This window comes from Lepisosteus platostomus, chromosome 3 (genome assembly GCF_059453375.1).
Source record: "Lepisosteus platostomus isolate fLepPlt1 chromosome 3, fLepPlt1.hap1, whole genome shotgun sequence".
Lineage (NCBI taxonomy): Eukaryota > Metazoa > Chordata > Actinopteri > Semionotiformes > Lepisosteidae > Lepisosteus > Lepisosteus platostomus.
The window spans coordinates 35,668,227-35,695,525 of NC_142613.1; the positions used below are offsets into that span (position 1 = coordinate 35,668,227).

General features: G+C 35.0%; 1 protein-coding gene across 2 annotated transcripts; it reads left to right on the forward strand.

Moving 5' to 3' along the window:
• The first annotated feature begins 4,620 nt into the window (after nucleotides 1-4,620).
• On the forward strand, nucleotides 4,621-24,680 carry tfap2b (transcription factor AP-2 beta). Of its 2 annotated transcripts, none has more exons than XM_088625467.1 (7): nucleotides 4,621-4,726; nucleotides 8,072-8,527; nucleotides 11,645-11,705; nucleotides 16,350-16,569; nucleotides 17,318-17,436; nucleotides 19,701-19,842; nucleotides 21,449-24,680. In XM_088625467.1, the coding sequence occupies exons 1-7, from the start codon at nucleotides 4,646-4,648 to the stop codon at nucleotides 21,747-21,749; spliced, it is 1,380 nt and encodes a 459-aa protein (XP_088481593.1). In that variant the 5' UTR covers nucleotides 4,621-4,645; the 3' UTR covers nucleotides 21,750-24,680. The 2 variants fall into 2 exon arrangements, with proteins under 2 accessions (XP_088481593.1, XP_088481594.1); XM_088625468.1 differs by lacking the exon at nucleotides 4,621-4,726 and adding an exon at nucleotides 6,947-7,341.
• The last annotated feature ends 2,619 nt before the right edge of the window (nucleotides 24,681-27,299 follow it).

Sequence of the window (27,299 nt, forward strand, 5' to 3'; positions counted from 1 at the left end):
AAAAGTGTTGAAGAGAGCTCACCAACTGCACAGTACATGACCAGATATCTCCTGAGGTAGCATCTCCTCAATCTTCCGAGTGGCAAGATCTTGTAATTGGCCGTACTGCTCAACTTCAGATTTATGGAAGACAATCATCTTAGACAGAGAAGACAATGCAAAGATGCTGTGTATCAAAGGTGGGCAGATGGAAGGCAGTCATAATATACCTGCGTCTTATTGAATGTAAATGAAAAATTATTGTAAATACCGTCTGATAGGAAACTTTTGGTTTCTTACCGTACAATGACTTTCTTATACATTCTACTGATTACTTTTACTTATACTTTAGACCTCTGAAGCTTTAAAATAAATAAAAGAAACTTTATTTATGTGAAACCTGCTCTACATTGCAAGGTGTAGGTTATCCTAAACTCATATAAAGTGAAAACTATTCTTTTACATTTCTCATGACAGGGGTTTTCTATTATGTCAGTTCAGGACTTTATTACATCGGGCCTGATACAAGATACCATTTAAAAAATCATTTAAACACTTTTATTTATTTATTTTTAATTTGATATGTTAATAAGAGTTTAAAGATGCCATTGTCAGGATCTCTCGTTAGTTAAAAACATGGGATAATCCTTTGAATTGCATTCATAAAATTGAATGAAAAGTTGATTCCTCAGAATGAGGAATTAAGGGAAATAAATGGAGCATTTGTTTTCCATTTCAATTTTCTACCAGTACGATACTGTGAAGTCCCGGGAATGGCCTGTTAATACAAAATTATTAAATTAACAGATTCTTCATTTATCCTGATGGTTGTTGCAGTCACATGTGTTCAAGTATATTGTGCAGAGGTCTAAGGACCTGTAGATTCTTGACTTTTTGAAAACAAGCAACAAAACAACTTCCATTTAATTTATTTTATACCACAGCAGAGGCATCATCTCCTGTTGTATAAATTATTACCATATTATGGCCCCACAAGCTTTTTCTATCTCCTTTTTCTGTCCACTAGGATCAATTGGCCTGAGGCAGACTTGCAATTCAAACCTAGCTGTAGTATATACTGTTTTATTCATTTACATTTCAATGAATGCTGTTTGGTGCAGGAGTACTTGGTGGCCAGATTATGCTTGCCTGGTGTTTTGCTTTTTGGCAGGACCTTAAAATACTCTGTTGAACTAATTTGCAATATGTTCTGAAAGGCAGAACATTTTCCTCTTTTTCTGAGGGTTCCACACGGTCACAGGTTTCTTTGTATGATTACCAGCCACATATCTGCATATGTGTTCATGCAAAACATTTGCTGATGACACTCCCCTTAAACTATGCATATCCCAAAATTAAGGTACCACAGACTTCAACCTGTCAAAATCTGAAATGGATATTAAGAAAATAAAAAGTGCACTTCATTCAAACTAGTAAAAAATGTAATATCCTGAAATTAAATATGTATATTTGCAGAAATGTCCCAGTTACAGGATCCCCTAAGGGAATATGCTTCCTGTCTGCTTCTGTTTTCCAAACCCTGTTATATTCCATTCCACAACCTGTATTCTAACTACTGTAGCTGACGTTTCAATAGCAAATGGAACACTGTTGTGTTTAGCTAAATAACCATGTGATTCATACCAGTCAAATGCAAAATCTAGAAAAACAATTAAAAAAACAGAGAAATGCTCAATCTGTATGTTTGTATGTCCTCTGTATGTTTCTCTGCAAACGTAATAGATCTATTGCCCCCAAATAACAAGGAATAAAAGTTGGGTGTAATAGCTATTAGTATGCATTTAGGAGAATATGAATTGTCATATAACAATGTGTACATATTTATTGATCTATTCTCACATGGCTTAAATTAAATTTTACCTACCTAGGAATCTTGATCTATAAAACCTGTGCTTGAAACTGACTCCTGCTTCTGCCCTGCCCTGCCCTGTGTAAGAAAGACTTACCATTTTAAATGCTGGGTAGGAAATTTATAACTGACATTAGGTGAAAGATTCAATTTTAATCTGGACCTTGGTTTTAACACTGTGGACTAGCCAGGCGGAAAAACTACAAGGCACTTCAGTTCCACATTTGAATAATGCACAGTGGGTTAACATGCGTGGATTGTACATGTAGCAGGATTCTGAAAAAAAATCACAATTTGGCATACCTGCCAAATGCAAATTGTATCCCAATTCTTAATGTCAAAGGGAGAAACCTGTCAAAGAGAAAACAAGAAGTCAACAAGCACAAAGTTTATAATTTCTTTAATTAGCAGTTGGATCTAAGTTTTCATGTGTTCTGGACCCACATTAATATTTATCCTAAGAGAATTTATTGGACTTTCAGCTCAGAGAAGATGAGGAATGACACCTCCGCTATCCTCTATTACTCTATTATTGTTCTCTTTTATGCTATTACCTGGTATCTGCATCTCCATCCATTGTTTTAATGTCTGTTTGCAGTTAGTATTTAAAAACACATTTGTTAGAATGTTTTTGGTCAATGATTAAATCATTAATGACTTAAAATAAGATAATGCATTTTGCATCATTTAACTGCTGTTTGCAAGCTAATTATTCAGATGAACTCTGAGTTAAACAATTATTGACACAATGTATATCAGGGCCATGTTAGTACATGACAACCCTGATGATGGAGAGCCATAGTCCAGTAGGCCTTACATGTGAGTTTTGAACAATTGTAAGAAGATAGTTGGCTCACTGATGCAAGGAAAGGCCTCTTGTTGTCCTTGAGAGCTACTGTATATGGTGTTGTTAATTTTTATTTCAAGTGATGTCTGAGCAATTAACTGAGTACATCACATGCCTCAATGGACAAAATAAAGTTGTTCCGGGTGCTCGGGAATTGATGATTCAGTGGTGACCCATTAAACTTGCTTGATTGTGGCTCCTCAGAACCGGTGCTGGCTTCCCATGATATATTACAACCTTTGAAATATGACAGTCTTTTCCCTTTCATTAGTAATGTTTTATGTCCTATCTTCAATGATATATGAAAAATGAGAAACGCACCAAATAAACTTGGGAAGCTCAGTCCCCAGTAGGGGGCGATATAAACACACGTATATCTGGAGTCACAATTCACTGATGCCGCTTTCCCGTCCCGTGGAAACAAGTGACAGTTATGAGGCTTGCTCGATAAAAATTGGAGATGGAGTTTTTTTTATCGAGCTATTAATTTGTAGGATTCGAGAGACATCAGATGATAAATTAGTTGGGAACATGCTTTCCTTAAATATTAACTATTTGCCCTTTCACTACAAAAGACAAAAATTCTAAGAACAAACCAAATTCAGAAATATCGGCTTCCGATTCAAAATAAAAAGAACACTAAACAGCAAAAGCGAAAAAATCGAATATTATTTAAATAAAATATACTGTAATTTCAAATAGTTTCCCTTTCCAATGACACAAGAGCTTAAACAATAATAAATAGTATAAATAGATATAACTTACCTGTTAGGCTAAAGAATGCTGAAATTCGTGCGCCCGTTTACAAACTCGGTAAGCTGTACTGAAACAAATGTGAAATATACTAAAATAGTCAAATATCATGTAAGGTTCTATATATTTCTTTAATGTGTTATATGTTGTTTAAAGTTTTTTTTCTCTTTTTCTATTTGACTTTCACCAATGAGGAGGTGAGACTTTCGTTCTGCAAGTATAATCAGTGTACTACAGAACACTATTATATACTGTTGAAATACCGCGTATATAGTATAATTAAGGCTTCTTACGCGAACACATCCATGACACCTTATTTGAAAAACAACTGCATTTTTTAAAATTAAACTTCATATATTATATATTAAAGATATTTTCTTTTTTCTTTTGCATTGAGAAACAATACTGTATATAATCAGACGTTCCACACCGAAGATATTATTAATGCTGTGTCTAATAACGATGTTATTGTTGTTGTGATTGTCAGTAATTTAGATCTTTAATCTATATATACCTAGAGCTTGAAAAATGATTTTTAAATCATTTTACGACAAATTTTAGAAATACAATATGAAGGAAATAGAATGGGTTATTACGTATAGTTATAGCGGATAAATAATGAAAACATTAATTTCAGTTTAGCATGTTCATAAAAACATAAATGTGTGGAAGAACAATATTTTCTCTTTTAAATTTGCCGGAATCACCATTAAAATGATTTTCTATGTACCGCTGGATGTTTCATAGAAGGCGTAAATTCTCAATTGCTTGCTGTTTATCAGTGACCCCATTCAGAGAAACACTATTTTTGGTATTACTACTGTTGTTTTCTTGGCACAGTATAAACCTTAAAATAATCATATAGAGTCCCATAAAAACGTATTATGAAAGCCCTGTTTTTTTTGACGAAAGTTAAGCTTTTTAACGCTTCGCTTTTCTTTTTCTTGATGTGGTGTCAACGGAACAATAGACAGGAGGTGCCCATTGATTTTTCTTATTAACAAGAATTTTGGATACTTCAGTTTGGTAGATATCCCCTCTATTTCAGTCATATACGGGTCATTAGACCAAAGGTGGTGGTGGGGGTGTTTTTGTATGTGTATGTCTGAAGGGGGAGGGAGGGGGGTGAGAGAGAGCGAGCGAGAGAGAGATTGAGAAAGGGGTACTAAGAATTCAGGCATCTGCTCCTCACATGAATGCACTCAGTTAACAGAGATCAGTCTGCAAACATGCTCTGGAAACTAGTAGAAAATGTCAAGTATGAAGATATTTATGAGGTAATGTTCATGACAATTATTTCAAATAACGCGGAGGGGTTCCTTTTTTTGCTTTTGTATTTTCATCATTGCTGTTAATGTTTTATTATTAATTTAATTTTACTGAGTGAGAGAGGAGTAATACTTATCACAAACTCGTAATTAGAATGAAATTGTCATTAGTATTGATTTTTAGGAGTGCTGAAAATAATTTGAAGAGTTTTATTCATTTTGGATATGCTTGAGCCAAAAATAAAAACTCACAAAATAGGGATGGTAAGACATTCAACAACGGAACAGCTTCGGTCGTTAGGAATGGTCTGTTCATGATCATTACATAGTGGGCATCGAATAGGCCTAATTGGAAAATATTAACATTTATGACAAGCAATCGAAACGTATTATTATGATTGTCATTTTTGCACGTTTCAAAAGCTTCCTTGGTTAAAAACTCGTGCCATAATTCTTCTAAAAGGTAACTCCGTTAAAGATTGATAAGTGAGTTGAATCAACTTTTGTATAAGACAGGTAAAAGCAGATTTATAGACAGCATATTTTTTTGTGTGGAAAAGGGGGCGCAGACGTTTTATTTTCATAACTGGGCTACAGTTTAAAATAATGCTCAAAAGTATATTTTATTGCCATTCTATGTGTGACTTTCTGTATAGTCTGTAAAGTATAATACGATGTTCTACTCAAAACTGCTATTGAGTGGTATTTGTTCTTTGGCCTAAAAAAGATCAGAAGACTAAGGACTTCATAATTCTGGGAGTGAGATAATGTTTAGGACACGCAACGATAACGCAATTGGTTTTAGAAACTGTAGGAGTAACATACCTAAACTCTCAGTTTTTTTTAACCGTCGATTGAATAGAAAAAGGAATATTGCAAAGTGCTCGAACCAGAAAATTGTCGTAAACTGAGAAGAAGTCCATTACATACTTTACATAAGAATAATTGGAATTGTCGAAAATTAATAGTAATAAACGAAAGTTTGCAATTCAAGTGGTGCAAAATTATAAATTGACGTGAAATGTCATGAACATGCAACATTTAGTAAGTAGTCAAAAATAAAAGCCAGCTGACAGGGAGAGAGAAAAGGAAATGCCACGCGTTCGCAAATGTTAAACTGTGCCATCGGAGGTATTCGAGATTTAAATGAATGGGATAAAATACACAAAGACTTTAGAAACGGGCTTATGTGGGAGTGTAAACAGCTACTGAATGAAAGTCAGTGTGTGTCTTTATGGGCTCTTTAGTTCAGCCCGGCGGGTAGCCGCCCTCCAGATAACCACAAATGTCTTAGCTCTCACAGCCGTCGTCAGGCTAATTATCAACTGCAAGCTGGCGAAATCCGGCACATTCTGCAAAGCGTCAACCTCAACATTTCCTGCGTAGCGTACAAAATCGTGCAGAACAAACCGTAAGAGAGGAATATTAAATTGTGAACGTGTGTTTATAAATTGCAGTGATCCCGATTTTTAAACACCGAAGTCTGGAAATATGTAATTTACGCAAGTAATTGAAACAGCAGTGAAAGACACCTCTGGGATAATTATATGTTCGACCACAGAGTAAAACTAGGCAGATATGGTCTATGAAACTTGCAAAAGCTTCTAACAATAGCATATCTTTCATTATCTTTTGTCCAGTAAACTTAACCAGCCTTCCCTTCGAGGAAACCTTCTGTCTAATGCATCTTTAAAGTGTTTCGGTACGATACGTTTTGTTTACTCTAATGAATAGAAGAAAGCAATGTAGACGGACCAATACTTTACGGATACACAGGATAGTGAAAATAAACGTAAAACGTATGACAGAAACTAGAGACATGAGTAGAACACTTATTATATTTAATGTTTATTGTTTTAATTTGAAATCGATTGAAACTTTAAATTTCGTGAAGGTTAAAGTGTCTGTTGTATGAACAATTAAGTATATTCATGCAATTGCATTCACATACATATAGAGGCCTATATACCCCTTAAATATACAAAATTGAATCAGTATGTCTACATACAAACCACGCATAGACAGACCAGGTGTAGAAATATAACCTTTTTATAATTGGTTGGAACAGCGCTGGCCAGTTAATCCCAGCAAAAGATTTTATAGATTATAAAGGAACCGTACTGGTTGCATTAGCTGTCTTGTTGACACTCGCTTACTAAACTTTTGCGGAAAGTCTGCCTTTGCCAGCCCCCTTGTCTGATTACATCTAGTAATTCTCAGCTGAATGAACGTCATTTACAATAGTAGGGGAGCGCCAGAGCTGACTCCAGCTTCACGCTCCATTTGTCCTCCATTCTCCCTTTAAGTATTCCTGTAATATTAATAGTCATGAATAACAATTATTATGAGGTGGTGTAGAGACGCAGAGGGAAGGTACATGAGAACAGTTTGAGTCTTGCCTTGGGTAGAAGAGGATTGGAACAGGAGCTCAGGAAAAATAAAATAAAAACACATATATATGTAAACATTTCCATTCGTTTTGGAGAAACCGTTGATGGATAGTCTTGGAAATACCTCAGGCTGCTTTTTCTACTGCTCGTCGCTCTTGATTTCTTCATAATTTTATTGTTTTTTGCTGTGAACAGACTTTCTTCCAGATGTTAGTCCATACGTATTCAGCCATGGTGAGTCGGAGCGTTGCTTTTTTTTTACACAGGTCCATTTTCTCTTTAGCAGCCCTGGCTTTTGCAATGGAAATTGGAAAATAAATTGTAGATTACAGCAGTTGAATTTACTTATACCGTTTTACCTATGTTTTTTTTTTTTTTGGGGTGTTAGCTAAATCGCTGAAGGAGAAAGTGTTTCTGTACCAAAAACGAATTACAATTAGAAAATGTAACTATAGCTTTGGGCGATTTGGATAGCAATTTTGGCTAAATATATTAATTCGTTTACTTGACATTACAACCTCAGTAAGGAGTGTTAAGGTAAATCCGTCAGCACACTTAAACCCAGACACTACGTTATCAGTATTCAAAATATATAGTCAGATAATATAGAACGGAAACCGAGCGTGGAAACAAATTATATTGAGAATGGATAACATTGTATTATTGTACTATTCTTGTCAATATTTTTCATTTATTAATACTTTAGATGATTACTTTAAGAATAGAATAAACCTATACTTGCTTTAATAGAGTATCATAAAATCAAAAAGATCCCGTCTGTTTTCTTTTATTTTTCTACTTTTTTATGATTAATTTATGCCGAGGCAGAGCTGAAACAAGGACAAGCCATTTTGTGTGTACGGCCTAATGCTTTATCATTTATTCACTCTTTTCAGTCAATTTTGTACAGCGCAGCTGTTTTTAAAATAAATTGTTTTCTTGTTTTTGTTTTCTTTTTCTTAAGGACCGGCACGACGGAGTCCCGAGCCATAGCTCCAGGCTGTCCCAGCTAGGTTCAGTATCGCAGGGACCGTATTCCAGCGCTCCCCCGCTCTCCCATACTCCATCTTCGGACTTCCAGCCGCCTTACTTTCCTCCACCTTATCAGCCGCTTCCATACCACCAGAGCCAGGATCCGTATGCCCACGTTAATGACCCTTACTCCTTAAACCCTCTGCATCAACCCCAGCAACACCCCTGGGGGCAGAGGCAACGACAAGAAGTTGGAACTGAAACTGGCTCTTTACTGTCCCAGCCTCGGGCTTCTTTACCGCAGCTCTCCGGACTCGACCCGAGGCGGGACTATGCCTCTGTGAGACGGCCAGATGTGCTTCTTCATTCAGCGCACCATGGGCTGGATTCTGGAATGGGGGACAGTTTGTCACTTCATGGCATTGCGCATGGAATGGAAGATGTGCAGGTGAATTTCCGCTCTTTTTATATGTATTATTAATAATAATTCCAAGCCAGATTAAAAATTACGTGTTGCTTATAACATTTATTACGGCCAATAAAGTGATCTTATCTCAAGATTAAAAGGCCAGTTTTAATCAACAGTTTTAAACAGGACGTCAGTGTTGTGTTTTAAGTCATATTACGCCGTTCACCACGGTTAATAATATATAATTTAAATTAACGAATTATTCACTCAAACATTTAATTTTTAGATGAATATTAATTCAGAGAAATGTGGTAAACGATAAAATAAAAAAGACGGGGGAAGAAATGGTACTAAATGGAAGTGTAATACAGTAATAGAGCACAAACATATGTTTGGATTGGTATTGGATAGTACTAGAAATGAAAAAGATATGGGACAGCTATAAGATGTAAAGTTACAATCAATTATTTAATAAAAATTCAGACTTTTGTGTGTTGACCTTCACTGGGCATGTTTTCAATAAGACGTTAATTATCTCCCATTACAAAATACAAATCCATCCTATTTCCGATTAGCTATCTGGGAAATTAATTAGAAGGCCTTGAACCGTTTGTGTAAAATCTGTCTTGGATCTCAAGATTGTTTGAAATGAAAGCAATCAAATAAGATGACAACGTGGCAATGTTTCGTTCCCACTAAAAAATTATAACAAAACACCAACGATAATCGTTAAAAATAAGCAAATTATACAACAACACAGGACCAATAATAATAGTAAGGATTTATTTTTTAGACATTTCCTTAAAAAACACGTTTTAAAACAGCCACTAAAGTAAATTTAAAATCTGACCCTTAATTGTTTTGCTGTACAGTGTAATCCTGTTTATAATGTCAAAAGTATTGCACTTAAAACATAGGATGCGTTTTCCATACATTATTTCTATATCTACGGTTTATTATTTGAATGATAGCACAATTGACGTCATACTTGTTATCCTGAATATTAGATTAGAGCTTCCCTTGCAGTTTCTGCTTGATGTTACTTCTCTACACCCTCCTTAGTTTTTGTTGCTTTCTAGTGTATATCGAAAAGCCAACTAAAAGGAAACAAAGCAAGTGAAAAATAGTTCTGTTAAAATGGCTATAAGAGTGACCACTGATCTAAGGACTAGTTGTTTAAGACTGTACCTGTGAAATTGTTCAATACATTTGATTGAGATTCTGTTTTTTTTTTCAATTCACACTGTTTTCTATCATTGTTTTTATTATTCCTACAATTTAACTACCCGTGGGAATCTGCAAACTACTGATATAAATGTGCTTGTATGCCTGAAGGTTATAGATAAACCGCTAAGGGCATGCATGTAAAATTTGAGGTTTAATAAAATTAAGGCTATTTTTATATTGTAGGTCAGACTAAGTCTGTGTAAACGGCACTTTTCCCCCCAAAACGTTGCTTACTGGGGCCTTTGATCTTTTTAAACGACACGATGCCTTTATCACCTTTAACTAAGAAGTCTTTAATTAAAAGTGTACGTTTTGCTTATTTCCGCGTTTAGTCCTAATTAAATCTTTACTATTCTCCCTGTGACTATTAAGTGCCAACATGCTGTGTGAATATCCTGTACAGAAAACAGCGGGTGACCATAATTAGATACAAAATCAGACAAGAGTGTTTTTATTAGCTGCAACTACTCTAAAAAGCACCGTTGATCGGCGATTTGATTGCTTTAATCAGTATTGTATTTCATGTCTTCGCTATAAATCCCATTTATCTCTATGTTTAAGATAGACTTTAAAGGTGCTTAAATATCTGTTAAAATATACTTATTATTTTTGATAACATTTAAAACTTAACATGCAGACAATTCCTCACAGTGTTCCATTAAGATGTATTGCTGGTTTCAAAGTCCGAATACTGGGATGCCTATTGCTCAACAAGTCTCGTACTATTGCTAATCCCTTTTGTAAATACTTTTTAGTATCTGTTCCTTTATATATATTAGTAAGACAACAAAAGCTTCTATCACATTTTGATGGGACTTTCGCAATCTTGCTCAGAAAAAAAAAAGATTTTCCAGATTATGAAAGTGCAGATGATGATGATTACATATTACGTCTTGAAGCTCTACAATGTTATCTTGATTTATGTTCATAGAAGAAATCTTGATCTTGAAGCGCTTGTTTGCTCGATGTTGTTGTAACTGTATATGGAATGAATCAATATAACAAGAGGAAAGCTCTTGCTCAAGAGTTACAATTCACACAAGCTGTCATCACTATACATACATGTACCCATCCAATACATAACGTGTAAACATGCTTTCTTAAAATATGTAACTTCAGTCAGATTTAATTTCTGGTTGAAAAGCCAAGTGTTAGTTACTTTTTGACATATATTTCAAGCAGAGTGAAAGAAAAGCCAAAGTCTACAGGCCTTAAATTACATTTAACATCCCCCTCTGCTCCTGTTAGTACTGGGCTGCAATTACTAATACAATAACGACGACAACACTACCACCAATGATAACAACTATTGCTCCTGCTACCACTACTTCTACAAAAAGCAGCTGTAAGCCCAGACATTCCAGTTAATGTAACACGTCTCACGCAATTAAAACTTGATTTAGCTTAAAGGTCTAATTAACAATTATTTATTTTATGGAGAACATAATTATGTATAGCTGGAATTATCGTAGCAATATATAACCGGAACTAAAACTGTATGTTGATATTGAAAATATCACACCTGTATTTGTTTCGAATAATAATAATAATAATAATAATAATAATAATAATAATAATAATAATCGATAAGGTTAATAGTGGATAATGTTAGGTGCTTCTACAGAAAATAAATGTGCAGGTTTATTTAAAAAGAAATTATCAATTGAAGATCGTTGCTCAGCTTGATAGGAGAAATGCAATTCTACAGCAGACGCTTGCACCCCGTTTTTATTAGAAGACCATATAATGTCGGAGAATTTGATTTCCTTGTCGACTGTCGAAATGATAAAACTCCCCTACTGGGTTAATATAAATGGAAATAACCGGATCTTGAGTTCAGAGTGACATGATTTATATACAGGTCTGGTTAATATATCCAGTAAATTTGAATAGTTATGTGACTGATCCTTAGTATTTTGATATTCACAGACCGTAGAAGACGCAAATAACAGTGGCATGAGCCTGCTGGACCAATCTGTGATTAAAAAAGGTATGGTATTTGTAATCTGTTAAGACATTTATACTACTGTGCATGTAGTGTCAAACGCATATTAAGAACATGTATTTACCTCGACATACGTACTCCATGAAGCATTAACAATGCATTAAATGCGAATACAGCACAATTTTCAGAAATAAGAGCTGGGTCTTTATTTTATACTCCGATTAATGTAAGCGAGTATTTGAACTTTAACTTATAGTTAAACGAACTGATTATGGCACATTGTACGTTATCTCTCTGAAACCCATGCACCTACAATGATTTTAGACACTGTTTTATTGACCTGGTTCTTATATTTGCCTCTTTTGAAAATTATACTGATAATGGCTGTATATAATACATATTTCTGTTTCCACATTAAATGTCCCATGTTCCAAAAATTCTCATAAAATGCGCAATTCAAAAGTCCAAATTAGTACAAGACAAACTTCAATGTCATTAAACCCTTTACTGAAAACACATTGCAGTAAATCAATTTAATTAAATGCAGCTGTTTTCAACATTTTTAGCTAAGCCTTCTTGTAAGCACAACATTTAAAAGGGAAACATTGAAGACATGTTACACACATTTACACACTTTATATATGCATTTAAATGTGTGTAGATATTTAATATTCTCTTACACGAAAAGATAAGTATCTGATACGTTTGTGGTTATTGTTCATTGGGTTAAATCATTATATAACTTTAAAAAAAACGTGTGCCTTGCAAGACGCAAGTCCTCAGTGTAGCTATTTAAATGTAACGCAAATCCTCCTGTCTATAATTTTACCATATCCCTAATTTCTTATCTGTGTGACCAACTTTAATGAGACGCGAGCAGGTTGTACCCATCTGCATAGAATGTCTGTGGTAAAAGGAGGTTTCAGTTTCAGTTAAAGCACAGCATAAATAAACAAAGACTCTTTGGCTTTGATGTCTTGCAACAATACGACATACAGTTGTCTTTTACAAATATTACTTCTAGCGCTGCTTTTAATGCTATTCCTTCTGATACGTCAACGAATTATACAAATGATGCATGGTACTAGATAAACCTATTAAAAATCAGACCACGCTTCTTCTTGATATAACAATGTGGTGATTAACACCTGAAACGTTTCCAAGGGCTAAGAGAAGGGCTAAGAGAAACTGGTTTAGCTTGAGATTTTGTGAGCTTTAATGAACTGTTATTAAAATAACTACTATTAAATGTTTATTTACTGTATGTTCGCTGCTATTATTGTTCTTGCTATTGTTTATTAAGGTTTTTATTTTGATAGGCCCTATTATACTGATGAAGGTATAGTATGGCATTGTTTGACCACATACGCTCTCAGTATAACATTACGACTACCCTAGTATACAGTATGTCATACAAACATATACCGGGGTAGACCTGTCTAAATGTCAGGTAGTGGAGTAAGGAGTATATGGCAAAGTGTATGTTTTCGTACAGTATATACCTTCCCTGTTAATGAACCACTCGCATGAATGCATCAAGAAATCACTATACTGATCATATATATATATATTCAACTGGACCCCTTTTTTGTTTTAAGACCGGAATAATTAGAAATCATTTCGCCCTACAAGCCCCTTGTTAATGTTTGTACGGACTGGTTGACATTTCTAAAGTAATTTAGTTAAGGGAAAATGAGTTGGTCCCAGTAGAGAGAGCAAACGAGTCGAGTTAAAGTAGCCAGCGTGATAAATGACTTTTTCATGTGGAGATCTCCAGAGCTCGTTTAAGGCTAATTTTCTGTATTAGCCCCCGTTGAGCTATTAATACAATAGTCAGGGACCATGGCCTCTGTCTTCTCGTTGCCCCATTAGAGCAAACATTAAGAAATACCGCTTGAACTCCAGTGTGATGATAATGGTAGGCCTTTTTAAACTCCACTAATATAGATTGGCAGAGGGTGGTTAATACGATTTGAAGGCGCAAGTCAATCAACAATCAATAATGTAATAATGAGAATGTTGTGCTACATTAGCGGTCTAAAAACCCATTTAGACACAAAGAATGTCATTCTGGTATTTATTTTTGTCTAAAGCATAAAGACAAAAAATATAAAGTTATTTGTCCCCGAATGATTTGATTTCAGATTCAATACATAAAACAGATTAGCAGGGATCTATGTGTATACAAATAAATAAGTAAAAATAAAACTGGATTATTGTATAGTTGCATTGGGGAATGGAAACGTACCGCTAGCCTTCCGATTTCTCCAAGAGTATCCTCGGGGTTTAAGGGGAACACAAATAAGCATATGCTACACCATAAATATTTCTTGACTGTGTTAGCACAGAAACGTTTAAAATATACAGTACTTCACCGTGACTGATAGAATTAACTTAAACGTGCCGGGGCTTTGAAAAGAGCAGGTGCTGGCGTCGATCACTAATATCTCTAATTTTTAAAAATAAAATCCGTTGTGTCTGAAGAGGGTATAATGTGTAATACTTATAAGAACACATTATTGTACTGAGCAATTGGTTGCTCAAACCTTATTCTCTTTCCTGAAAGCAGGAAATAATCCGGACGTTTTTGACTAGATCTCTGAACATAGGTCAGAGAAACAAACAAAAATAACATGGTGTGAAGATAGAGGGCAAGAGGGAGATGGCCTGCTTTAGGTCAATGCCACTGGTAACCCTTGTTTTCAACATAAATACAGCTTTTATCCTTTCCAGTCGTAATTCCAGCCTTTCATATTCGGGAGTAGGAAGAGTGATTTGCTTTCCAACAGAGTTGTTAGTGATGTACAATTGGTTGTTTTATTGCCAGGGTGACTAACAACATTCTTTAAATTCAGAAGTCCCTACGTGGAATCCAGTGGAGAGTTGTGCTCTACCCGACAGTATTAAAAATGTAATGAATATATAAATGCATATGATGACTATTTTAAATACAAAACCGTAAAACCATTGGTCATATATATACTATAGAAGGGACATGTTTTCTACACGTAGAGACATACATGCAAATCATTATCTTTTTACTATTCTTATTTAATTCTGAAGACTTAAATTTACTATTTACCCTACAAATATAACCCATCTGTGGGGATTATGTACAGTAGTTTACATGTAACAATAAACGCGGAAAGAAAATCATGATTGGGAGCGCACTTGTGCGACCCACAAGAAAACAAAAACTCCGAGCAGCCTGTTGCAAAGGTGTCATCTGCCTATTAAGCATCGACGGTATTTATTAAACATTGCACCAAACGTATCCTAAACTTATACACAATTTAACTCATCAAATAAAATTATATGCTGCGTATAGAGAGAAGGAAAAGAGTTAGGCATATTATTGTTGTGACACATACTGTATCCTGTAAATTACTAATTTGTCTCAAACTCTTCGTTTTTTATTTAGGTCCAGACAAATTTCCAGTCTCCATTCTTAATATTTCACTTAGATTTCAACGTACATTTACACATTTTGTCAATGTCCACTGCATTCAGAAAATACTATTTACCTGCACGGAAATAAAGATGATGATGGGGAGGAAAATGCACACATTTCTAACCACATGAATACACAGTAAAAGTAAAATCAACCTTAGAAGAAAGTTTCATAATGCATTTGATGCAACTCGAGCCTATGTCTTAAACGAGTCGGGATATGTCTGCTTTACGACTTTGTTTTCTCTCTACCTTCTTTTTTGCCACACCTAAAGATAGGGAATGACAAACTGGGGCCAGGCCACAACAGAGTTAGTATGCCGCTATAGCCATTATAAGTATAGTCCTAGCAATCGCATCACAATAATATATCTGACTAATATCTGGTTAAGAGTTTTTTTTTAAGCTGTGTTTGTGCATGTTGGGAAGCCTTGGTACTGTATCCTACTGACCAAGGAAAGTCTCTGTAAATCACGGGAACGAGAATTGTGACAGATATCAGGACTTTGTAAAGAAAGCACACCTGTTTATATATCTACGACACTAACGATATTTTTAAAATTTTTAATGTTTTAATAAAAGACAATGCTATATTGTGGTTATGATACTGTAAACATTTAATCATCGATCGCCATATAAAACCTTTTTGGCCTCTCATAGTAAACTATATGCAGCTCACTAATGCTGTCAGGGCTCAGTACGGCGCCTTATAACACTGGCATACGATTTGCAATTAATTATACAATATCTCTTTATATTTGAAAAGAAACAATGAAATAAGAAGTAAATAATTTATGGAGAAACAATAAAAAGAAATATACGTTTTTCATTTAAGAAGACAAAAATACGTTTTACTGTTCCGTACAGTTTGACATTTAATGTAAGATCATTGCTATTTACTTATGGTGTGTCTATACAATATTTTGTTATATATCCGAATAAAAAGGTGCACTAGCCACGTCACTTTTATGACTAATAGAGATTAAGCGGTTACTCGTTCAGAGGAATGGAAAACAGTTTTAACAGGAAAGGTGTTACTACAATTGACAGCTATTTTGAAAAGGAAAAATAAAAATGAATATATTTAAAAACAAAAAATATATTCTAAAAACTTGCTTTTTTCCTTGTGCTACATTTCATGAACACGAAAAAAACAAATGATATGCCCACTGACATTACGTCAGGGATTACTTTTCCTTTTCACTATCATAATATTTTTTTTTGCTTTTTAATTTTCAGTTCCTGTCCCTCCTAAGAGTGTGACCTCTTTGATGATGAGCAAAGATGGCTTGATTGGTGGCATTGCTGTTAACACAAACGAGGTGTTTTGTTCAGTACCTGGTCGTTTGTCCCTTCTCAGCTCCACTTCTAAATATAAAGTTACAGTTGGCGAAGTTCAAAGGCGCCTCTCTCCACCAGAATGTCTCAATGCCTCTCTTTTGGGCGGTGTTCTCAGAAGGTAAGTCAGTTTGGACGTCATTCTCTTACCAGCTTCTATTTACCTCTTTGCGTCCATTATAGATTTAGTCTTGAATGTTGTTTTAACAAAATCATAGGGCAGCCCAGCTATAAGATTATTCTCCGTTAAATATCAGAACTAAGGATAATGATATCCAGGCCATAAGAAAACTATTTCTACCCTTAAATCTGCTTTGGGTCGTACATTACTAAATTAAATGGCTCAGTGTTTTCCATTGTTTCAAAGCAAAACACACAGTTTTCTATTGAAACAATCTAACCATATTGGCCCACAGGAAAGATATAATAAACAGTAGGAGATCAACCACAATGTGTAAATCATTTGGGCATATACGTCTTATAAAATATTATTCTTGTGACTGATTATTATTATTATTATTATTATTATTATTATTATTATTATTATTATTATTATTCGTTTTTTGATATAGCAAACTCGGAAGCAGAGTACTAACACGGTTAGTGAACTTCTAACCTAGAAGGTTGTGGGCTCAAGCCTGGGGCAACACCACCGTTTTACCTTTGGGCAAAATGCTTCAGAGACGCCCTGAGAAGTGCCGAGTTGTAAAAGTTGGAACCAATGTAAATGCTTCGTCAGACAACACAGAACGTGATTGTCAAAGCGACCACTCGACTTTGTTTCTCAGGATAATTTTAAGAAACATCCTTATCTATTATAATTGTTCTCGTGCTAATCATAATGGTGTTTTTGTCTTTTGTCATTTCAGAGCAAAATCAAAAAACGGTGGGAGATCCTTGAGAGAAAAACTAGAAAAAATCGGGTTGAATTTGCCAGCGGGTAGGCGCAAGGCCGCAAATGTCACTTTGCTGACCTCACTAGTAGAAGGTAAGCAAACATAAATCAATTAATTTGAAAAGAAGCAAAGAGGGCCATAGATTTCACCAGCTACCTTTTTTACGAGGCGTCAAATGAGGTGTCACATTTATGCATCGAAAGATGGTCCCCAAATCCCAAAGTCTGAGAGTGCATGAAGGCCGGATGCTGCTGCAACACGTTATAAACACTCATAGTGGATGGCGAGGACTGGAAACGCCAATAAGGAGGATAAAAAGTAGAAAAGCTACTGAAAAAATAAAATTACTTTCGGATTATTTTTCGAAATCGTAATCTTTAATTAGAAGTAAGGCCTATAGGATAAAACAGTAATTACTTTAAAACGACAAGAAAAAATAAGTTTTTTTTCGAATGTACTTATCGTACTTTATTTCAGTTGGATTTATGTTTCATCCAAAAGTCTATTAACTGTACATCCTAAAGTGTATTAACTGTATTTAAATGTATAGCCTAATATGTCATATTTAATAATAAAACAATAATAACATAACAATAATAACGTAATAATAATGTATATCAGTAAATTAACGAAACGCAAAGGACATAATTTTCTAATAAACTTCAAAATTAATGATGGGGTAGTGGGCTATTCTTTATTTACTGTACTAATAAACGGGTTACCTGCGACTGTTATGCCGTTATTGGCAGTTTTAGTTTTACTTTTTATTTTTAATGCCAGGCTATAATCACTTAGGCTTCAGTTCCATTTTTCTCCCACATTCAGCACAACTTAGCGAGTTTTAAAAATGACACTGATTTAATTAAAAAATATATTTCTTGTATAATTCCATATAACGTCGGTGTTTGTGTGCTAGATATTTTCCCATGTCACCGTGGCAGAGCTTTCGAGCGGTTTTTTTTTAGTTCTAATGCCTTATTCCATAGGGACCAAGGCATAATCTACTGGAATCCCCCCTGAGCTGGTCTTTCTCTAGCTACTGTGTCTTATTTCTGAGGTTTAAAAGTACGTCAGTGGGAGTCTGTTGACACGAACCTCTTGAGGGTAGAAACCTAAACCAAGCATGTCAGAGAAGTGGCAGCTATCATTACAATAATTACTGCCACGGCTTTACATTTTTAATTTAAACCGAGTAAATTAATTCATTGGATTTAACAAGCACATCGCTAGTTTTCAGATTTTTTTAAAGAGAACGATTGAGCATTATTACTAACAACAACAAACAACAGCGGTAGCAGCAACAACTCCACCTGCAATGATAAGTTTTGTTTGCGATGGCCTAAATGGACAGACACGTTTACAAAATTATTCTACGTTCAGAAGAACATTCAGCTCTAATATCCAGTGGATAGATTTCTTGCTCAGTAAAAAGAGGTTAATTCGCAAGCACGGTACTTTTACCTTCATTTTCTAGCCACACCTAAAAGAGAAAAAACGCGTGTGAGGGAGAGGGAGTGTAGGAGGGCAGGGCAAGTCGGAGATATTTTGCCGCGTTAGTCATTACTATTTTAACCACTATGGTGAGATAATTCAGATTTTATATGGCAGCATATAGTAATTTTTATTCTATAGCTCAAATGCTTTGTACAGATTGACAAACCAAAGTAAAGTAACAGTGTGTATGTACTGAGGGGATGGGAGCCATAACTAACCTCTTCTCTACATTCTATGGACTAAAACGTTTGACCGATCTAGAGGTGATGTAAAATTATTAGGCCATGCATTTATGGTCTAGGAAATTATAATAGGTTTGTACAATCACAACGAAGACGTACAGTAGTAATCAGTCATTTAAGACTATATTAAACAGATTCAGCGATTCAGAAGTGGAATATATTTCAGTTCACCATTGTCGACCGACTTTAACCCAATACTTTTAAAAATAATTTTAATTTTAAAAATCAAATTGTAACCTCTAATTGTCCACTTATTGAAATGAAATAAAAGCCCCCAAAAAACTTTTAAGGAGGAAAAAAACATTTTTTTACAGCTGCAAGAGCGTGCCTTTAAAGTTTATAGGCAGATACATACTGTATGTGACATCTGAAGTTTTGACTTTGAGATATAACTTAATTTTCATTCTAAAAACTCAATGATAGAACATGAATCAATTTCACCAATATATGGCATCGTCTAATTGGTACAAATAAAATTCATCTTATTTTTCTCGGGACAAGAAAAGGAACACAAGTCTTCGATACATTATCTTATTATTTTTGTGTCGTTGTGGATATTGTGGTTGTTATTAACACTAGTAATAACGTTGTTTTCTGTCTGTCACCCACTTAATTTTCAGGCGAAGCAGTCCATTTAGCCCGGGATTTTGGCTATATTTGCGAAACTGAATTCCCAGCTAAAGCTATCTCGGAGTATTTAAATAGACAGCACGCGGACCCCAATGAGCTCCATTCACGAAAAAACATGCTACTAGCAACAAAGTAAGTTTATTGCTTATTTGTTTCATCATGCCTGGGTCAACTGCCTCCTGTGAAGAAATAGAAAATAGAAAGCAAAGAACCGTCGGTAGCAGCTGCTGGCGTTTTTGATCTGGTGTGCATAAAAACTGGCGCAAGCACTATTTGCAAATCGCCTATTCTGTTCCTATAAAGGCCTGCAATATTTAATCTAAAATATATACTACTTGATTAAAGGAGACTGTTATCTTTCCCATTTATTTCTTAGTTTTCATTATTTTTGATCGGACCAGCAAAAATATATATTTATTAGACTACTGCGAGAGCCTTACTTGTGTCTTATTTCACTTAGATCTAAAGTTAAAATGTTTTCACTTCATTGTACCATGTTCCCCTTACGCACGGATCCAGTTCATAACAGGAGAGCAGTCACTATTCCTTACAGTTGCAAATTCAGGCTTTTGCCTTAGGATAGGAAACGCAAAGTTTATTTGTTTTTAATGTGCGGAAGAGTTCTAGTTGTTGAAAATACGCGAAATTAGTTTATCGCCGGAGATGTTACGATTGCTAAACTTGTGTTTATGAAGCAGTTAATAAACGCACACAAGAAGGTTTTTGTTTCCCGTCAAATATTTCCTTTTATAGTTTACAACTATACCTTTCTGATGAGTGTACGTGTTTATATTAGTTGGCTGAGAGCATAAAGTGAACTCTACACAAAGGCGAGTTTACATTTTTGCAATATACACCTAAAACAGCAACAACCTCATAATGTATGACTTTCTCTGAAATACGAATATCGTTACTGACAACGTAATTAAAGGAAATCTATGACGGAGTGAAAATCATTTGCTCAAATTTGTCTAGATGTTTTGTAAACGTGATATGAATTTGATTACCCTTTTCCGCCGGGTCAAAATATATTAATGTCTTCGGCCTTTAATTGTTTGCAGATCCTCTGTTTTGCGTTTGAAGGTTCTAGGTTGAGTGGTTTTTTAAGTCCCTTGCCCACTTTACAATCACAGTTCAGCGCTGCGCTAAAGTAGTTTTTTAGACACGTTTTATAGACCCTTCCCTTTCCCCCCTTAAAGCCTTTAGCCCATTTAATGTAAGGGGGGGGGGGGGGGGGGGGGACGGGACCAAAACCAGGAAACTATCAATATGCATGAGGTGTCTATGCCAGGATCTATATACAGCTCTTTGTCAATACAATTAACTAATTAAATGTGAGACTAAAAAGTCCAGAGGTGCACATTTAAAAAAAATATACACAAGAAAGGCTAACAAGTGCCCTGGAACGATTGCTGGTGAAGGTTGATGATCTGTTGGATATACCTACAGTATGCAGGTTTCAAGCAACGGTCACATTAACAAACAACCCCCTGATATATGTGATCGATTGCGCCTGCTCTGTTTATCAATCTAATGTATAGTGGATGCAGAGGTTTCACTTGATATAAATGGTTAATTTTGAGATTTAAGCAATGAACTCCGTGGAACAAAAATATTTTTATTCGTTTCCCTTCCCACTGTTTCCAATGTCAAATTAAGGTAGTATTTGAAGTAGGCTTGTGTGTATTTGATTTTTGTTATCTGACAGGGTAATTATTTTCATTTTATTCTTTCTCAGGCAACTTTGTAAGGAATTCACAGACCTCCTGGCTCAGGACAGGACGCCCCTGGGCAACAGCAGACCATCCCCCATTCTGGAACCAGGCATCCAAAGCTGTTTGTCTCATTTTAGCCTCATCACTCATGGCTTTGGGTCTCCAGCCATCTGCGCTGCCCTCACGGCGCTCCAAAACTACCTGACGGAGGCACTGAAAGGACTGGACAAGATGTTCTTAAACAACAACAACACAAACAGGCACACATCAGGCGAGGGACCTGGCTCCAAAACTGGAGATAAAGAGGAAAAGCACAGGAAATAAAAACGAATCCAAATCCTTTATATTCTAGCTTTAAAATATTGCATTTACGATGGAAAGGAACACTATCAAGGAAGACGCAAAGGAAGAAAAGCAAAGAGGCGCACAAGTAAACCACACTGGGTCCGAATTCATAGCAAAGGATTTTTTTCACCTAAGTTTTAAGTACAAACTCTAAGTCCATGATTCAAGCACTCCTAAGGGGATGTGCCAATATATATATATAAATATATATGTTATTTTTTCCTGGGATTCAATAAGCCCATTCTTCGTGCAGTTTTGCCCATTACATTTCTGAAGATGGAAATATTTAATTTCAGACTTTCTATCCCTGCCACGTTTCTGAAGGCCTACCCCACTTTTCCTGTCGAACCACGTGTGGATTTGTCACCTGTTCAAGACTCCTGTTGGATACAGGGTTTTGTGCTTAGGGGTATGACACCTTTTTTTGGTCATAATTTGTGTGTGCACAGACATATATGTGATACTATATTTACTGGAATACGTCTGATACTGGCACCATACCGATGATGCCTTGGTTCGTTGCCAACATTTTCACTTACAGTTCACCAAGTCAGTGGAGTTTAGATGTTAATCAATCCATAAATAGTGTCTCCAAAGTCTGATATGAGTTACTCTGTTAGGAAACAAAAAGGGAAACCGCAAATATTAAACAAATTCCAAGAACAAGATCCAAGTTTAGGCTCGCATGTCGTCCATGGAACGACAATATTTAATAACACCTGTAGCATATCTGTGCTGAGTGGCCAATTATACTGTTTACGAACATTTCAGTTTTTTAAATCCTTAGTCCGTAATGCAACAGTTGTGAGTTGCAAGATAAAGTGCATCTTGGCATAATTGTGCGACAATTCACAGCGTCCCAAGTGGAACTCTGGAAGTATAATTTATCAAAGACAACTCATAAGTATAAAACACCCATATAAAAAAAAAAGAACTGTTAAAACGTGCCAATAATAGTATGGGAGGAGTTTCACAATCAGTAGCGATTTGAAGATTACCTTCACACGGTTTTCATCACATTATTGCTTGAAGGCAGACAATATTTTAGCATTGTTCATTTCTTCTACAATTCAAAATGCCTTTGCGGCTTTAAACACACCATCCATAACTTATGTGATCGTGTAACCTTCGCTCCCTGTGAAGCTGGTTTTGGAAAAAAAAATCCTGCACAATAGTTGTGTTACAACAGCGGGACTTTTTTATTTTTAAACAAATACAGAGAGTGTAACAGGTTATCGCTAATGATTTTAGAGTAAAAATTGTTTATGTGGGCCTAATAGACATACTCCGTCTAAAAGGTCAAAAATATATTTATTTGTATTATAGTCTCCTTTGCTGGATGTGTATCTAAACGAAACCCAGATAGATATATTAATTCACAAAGCGCAACATTTAGGTAGGTAGTGATACAAATGACAAATATAGAATACAAGACCTTTACTTCCTACTTCTAGCTGAAAACAATTGATCAGCAAATACATACTCCAACAAAGACTATGGGTAAGAAAAGAATAGTAAGGAAGTTACATTACTGGTAATTTTCCAGTTGGCTAAGGGTTATAAAATAATTATTTACTCCATTTACAATTTACTTTATCAATTTAAGTCCGGATATCTAAATTGTCCTTGTATTAGCATATAGTTTTACTTGATTTATAAACCTGGCGGTTAACGTATTATTATTATATAACCGAGATCACTAAAGGATTAATTAACTGATCTTTTATATATATATGGTTAAAAGTAAAATTCACACAATGTTCTCTTTCCAGTGCTGACTTGGAAATAAATACGATCACGAGAATAATCCATTAATAGCCTACACTAGGAACTCCCACCAAAACAATCATAGTAAAACGTAATAATCCAATTAAGTGTCACAGGTTTAGTGCAATATTGTCATTTTTTCACTTTTTTCTGATAAGTCGAAGGCAATCATTTACATTTTGTTTCATACCCAGTCACCAAAGCCTTCAAGCGTGGGTGTGGGCTTAATCAAGAAATAGAAATTAATTAAACGGTTTACAGAGATGTAAGGAAATCCTTTCCGAATTTAGCTTAGGCTGCACGAGCACATACAAAACTACTGACGAATAAGTCAAACTTTTCCTTGTCTCGGTCTCTTAAGCGTTTCGATAACAGGGTATTTCATGTGCAATTAATTTTAAACATGGAGGTATAATCAGTTTGTGACTTTATATGTCTATTGAAAGTTATGGTTTTGCATTTATCCCTATCGTGTTCCATTTTGACTTCCTTAAATTCAGCCGACCTAGAAGACAAAGCAGATTAAGTTCTGATATTTGTTCAGAAAAGGCAGGCTGTTGTTTAAATAGAAACTACTGAAATAAAAATGAGTCAGCTATTATATGTTATTATTACCTTTAAAAATAAAATCCAATCTCCAAAATAAAAAAAAAACGATTATTTCTGTCTCGGCTTGTTGCATTGTGGAATATACTGGACTGAGAAAAATGCATAAGCGTGTCAACATTCTCAAACATGCAATTTTGAAACAAACCCTTTACGTTATACCGGAATATATTACTTTAATAAATGTCAGTATCAATTTATTGACCTACAGTGATATTCAATATCTGTCATTTTGGATCTCCTTGGAGTAAACATATTGGGTAGGGTGGGGTGGGGGGGAGTTAGTGTTCATGTTTGTATATATTTATTTATGCTTAATTTAATGGGAATTTGTAAATATGGTGAGCAAGTAGTTTGGGTTATTTATCTGTGACTATACCTCTGTGAGTGGGTGAAAACGCTTGACTTTAGATAGCATCCTATATGATTTTTTTTTCTGTTCTATAGACAAGTTGTTATGGTGATGGGTAGAAATTGGTTCTTGTCCAGTGATGATCTCATTTATATTAAAAAAAATAAACTTTGTGTTTTGTTGTATTTTGTTTCTCTTTCAAACGTGGTCGTTACTCGCTTTGCGGAATTGTAAAAAAAACGGAGTTAGAAATGTTAAGATGAAATTTCCCTGCACTTGCAAGTAGCTATCGTTCACATTTTATTATAATCTGTGCAATGACGTCTTTCTGATCACAATTCACAGTTAACCACTTCAACAGGTTTTGTGTCGCACCCGGGGAAGATGCGATGTGCAGTTTCCCTCAATGTATGGTAAATGTTAAAGATGGTGCTGAATTCTCTGTCAGTCTCTGCTGCAGTCATCACCTGAAGTGTCTCATCCTTTAAACGGTTTCGGTTTTCTTATTTAGTTACGAAGTCCTGTAAAGAACTGTAAAGAACTGTAAAAGAACTGTGGCCAAGTATTTTTTTTTAAAAGCACAAACTTCGCTAACAAGCGTTTTTTTTTAAATATAGGCATGAAAATGGCAGTTGGGACTGGATTCAAACACGCAGAGACACATGCAAATTTTCTGGACTTTTCCATTTTAGAAAGTGCTATTTGTTATACCTGTTTATTGCTCTCGATAACATCTTAGTTTCAAAGTATTTTCCCCCGCAGGTAGAGCCCAGATAATATAAATACAACACACGCAACACTGTAAAAGACATGTATTGATATTGACAAAAACATATCTGATATGTCTTCGTAGCCTAGTAATTAATTTACAAACATTACTAAGATGCCTTGCTTTAGTTTTATTTACTTTACCCCCCCCCCCCCAAAAAAAAAAAGGTTACTACAAGCTGTTCATTTTGTTCTTATTAGAGGTGGTTTAGACTAAAGTATATAGATATACTGTACCGATCTCGGTGAGCATCATTCTAGTTTTATCACTCTATTTTTTAGTGTAGTGGTCAAAGCGGGAAAAAAATGCATCTTCAACATTCAGTATTTTGGTTTAAAAGGTATCGCCAGTAATCCGTTTGCCATAATAATAACTTTTTCATTACAAAAAGAGAAGAGTCTGACGAGATATTGTTTATACTTAAGCATCTTGGCTACAAACCTGAAACTAATATGTACAATGTACAAAATAATATTTAGGGCGATTACATTTTATTAGGTTTTCAAAAACCTTTAACATTCAGGAAAACATTCAGGAAAAAACAACGAACAATAAAGCAGATAAACCTACAGGTACTACGTCACAATAAAACAACCCCTGAGCTCATTATTAAAGTTTTAAACACGACTTTTTCCGTATATCTGTAAGCACGCATTCATATTTTTAGATGACGAGGTGCTCTTAACTGCCATTACAACCATAACGTCGGAAAAACGAAGGCATTCTGTTGGTTGACAAACACGTCTTTAGGGTTTACTTTTTATTTACTTGGTCATATTTTAAGCATAGTTTAAATAATAAGAGGAAAACAGAAAGTGGGTTGGGCAATACCTACCGATAAAAAAAAAAAATATCTACCATAATTTTAAATGAGGATGCATTTTGAATTATTATTTTTGTTCAACTTCTAGAGTAATCAAGGTTCTTTTATTAAAAGAGTTACTTAGAGGAGATTACTTAGAATGTGCCAAGAAAAAATCACACAGAACAGCATTTTTAAGAAGCTTGCCTTTAATGAGGAGCTGTATGTCCGATAATATACAGTAGGGCGGAAAGAAGAATCGAGTCAAACCTGTATTCTGTTTTATAAAAGCCGCAAACAGTCTGACAGGTTACTACAAATTCGCAAAACAACTACATCTCGCCAATAAAAAGAATATCTATTTTTATTTTCTTGTTAATAAGCTCTGAACCATTATGCAAGTATTTAAATATAAATCTATTTTGTTCATGCACTACTATATAGACTATAATGGGGGATGCCGTTCCATTGGTTTCAAAAGGGAATAAAAAGTCCACGAAAAACACATGAGGATGTAACCTCTGGTTAAGATGTGTAGAAGTGTATTTGTGCTGCATATCGATATTATACAGTATATATATATATCTATGGACGTATGTACATTATAGGTTTCATGTAGAATTCTCCATGATTAAATGCTTAGATGTACTTTGTAGTTCATAGCACCAAATGAAATGTTCCACTGGTATATTTTAAACGAATTGTGTTGAGGGTTCTGCTGATTGACTCATCAAGTGGAAACTATTGTAACCCAGGTGCCCAGGAGTTCAGTAGTCTCATATTAGGAAGAGCTAATATAAGGAATATTAGGAATAGCTCAGTAGTAACAAGAAGGGACTATTTCTATTGTCATAGCCTGGCGGACCCCTGCCAACAATTACGTTTTCAGATATTTTGTTATTATACTGGTTTGCAAAACAAAGAAATAAAAATAGATATGATAGGGTTTGAGTAGTCTGCATAACCTACATTCAAGCTCATTTCCTGTTGAGGGGGATACATCTCTAAATAAAATTCCCAATTAAAGCACAAAACATGCTTATTTTTCTAACATCAAAATGATTGCATTTGCTTTTCCTTAATGGTTTAAATAAATAAAAATGTAGCCGTGAAACCTACTAACAGCACTGCATTCCTCATAATTGAATATTAAGTAAACATTTATTATTTACAAATTAGCGATATTATTGTTTTGCTTAATACTTAAGTTAGAAATACTACAATTTCACACTT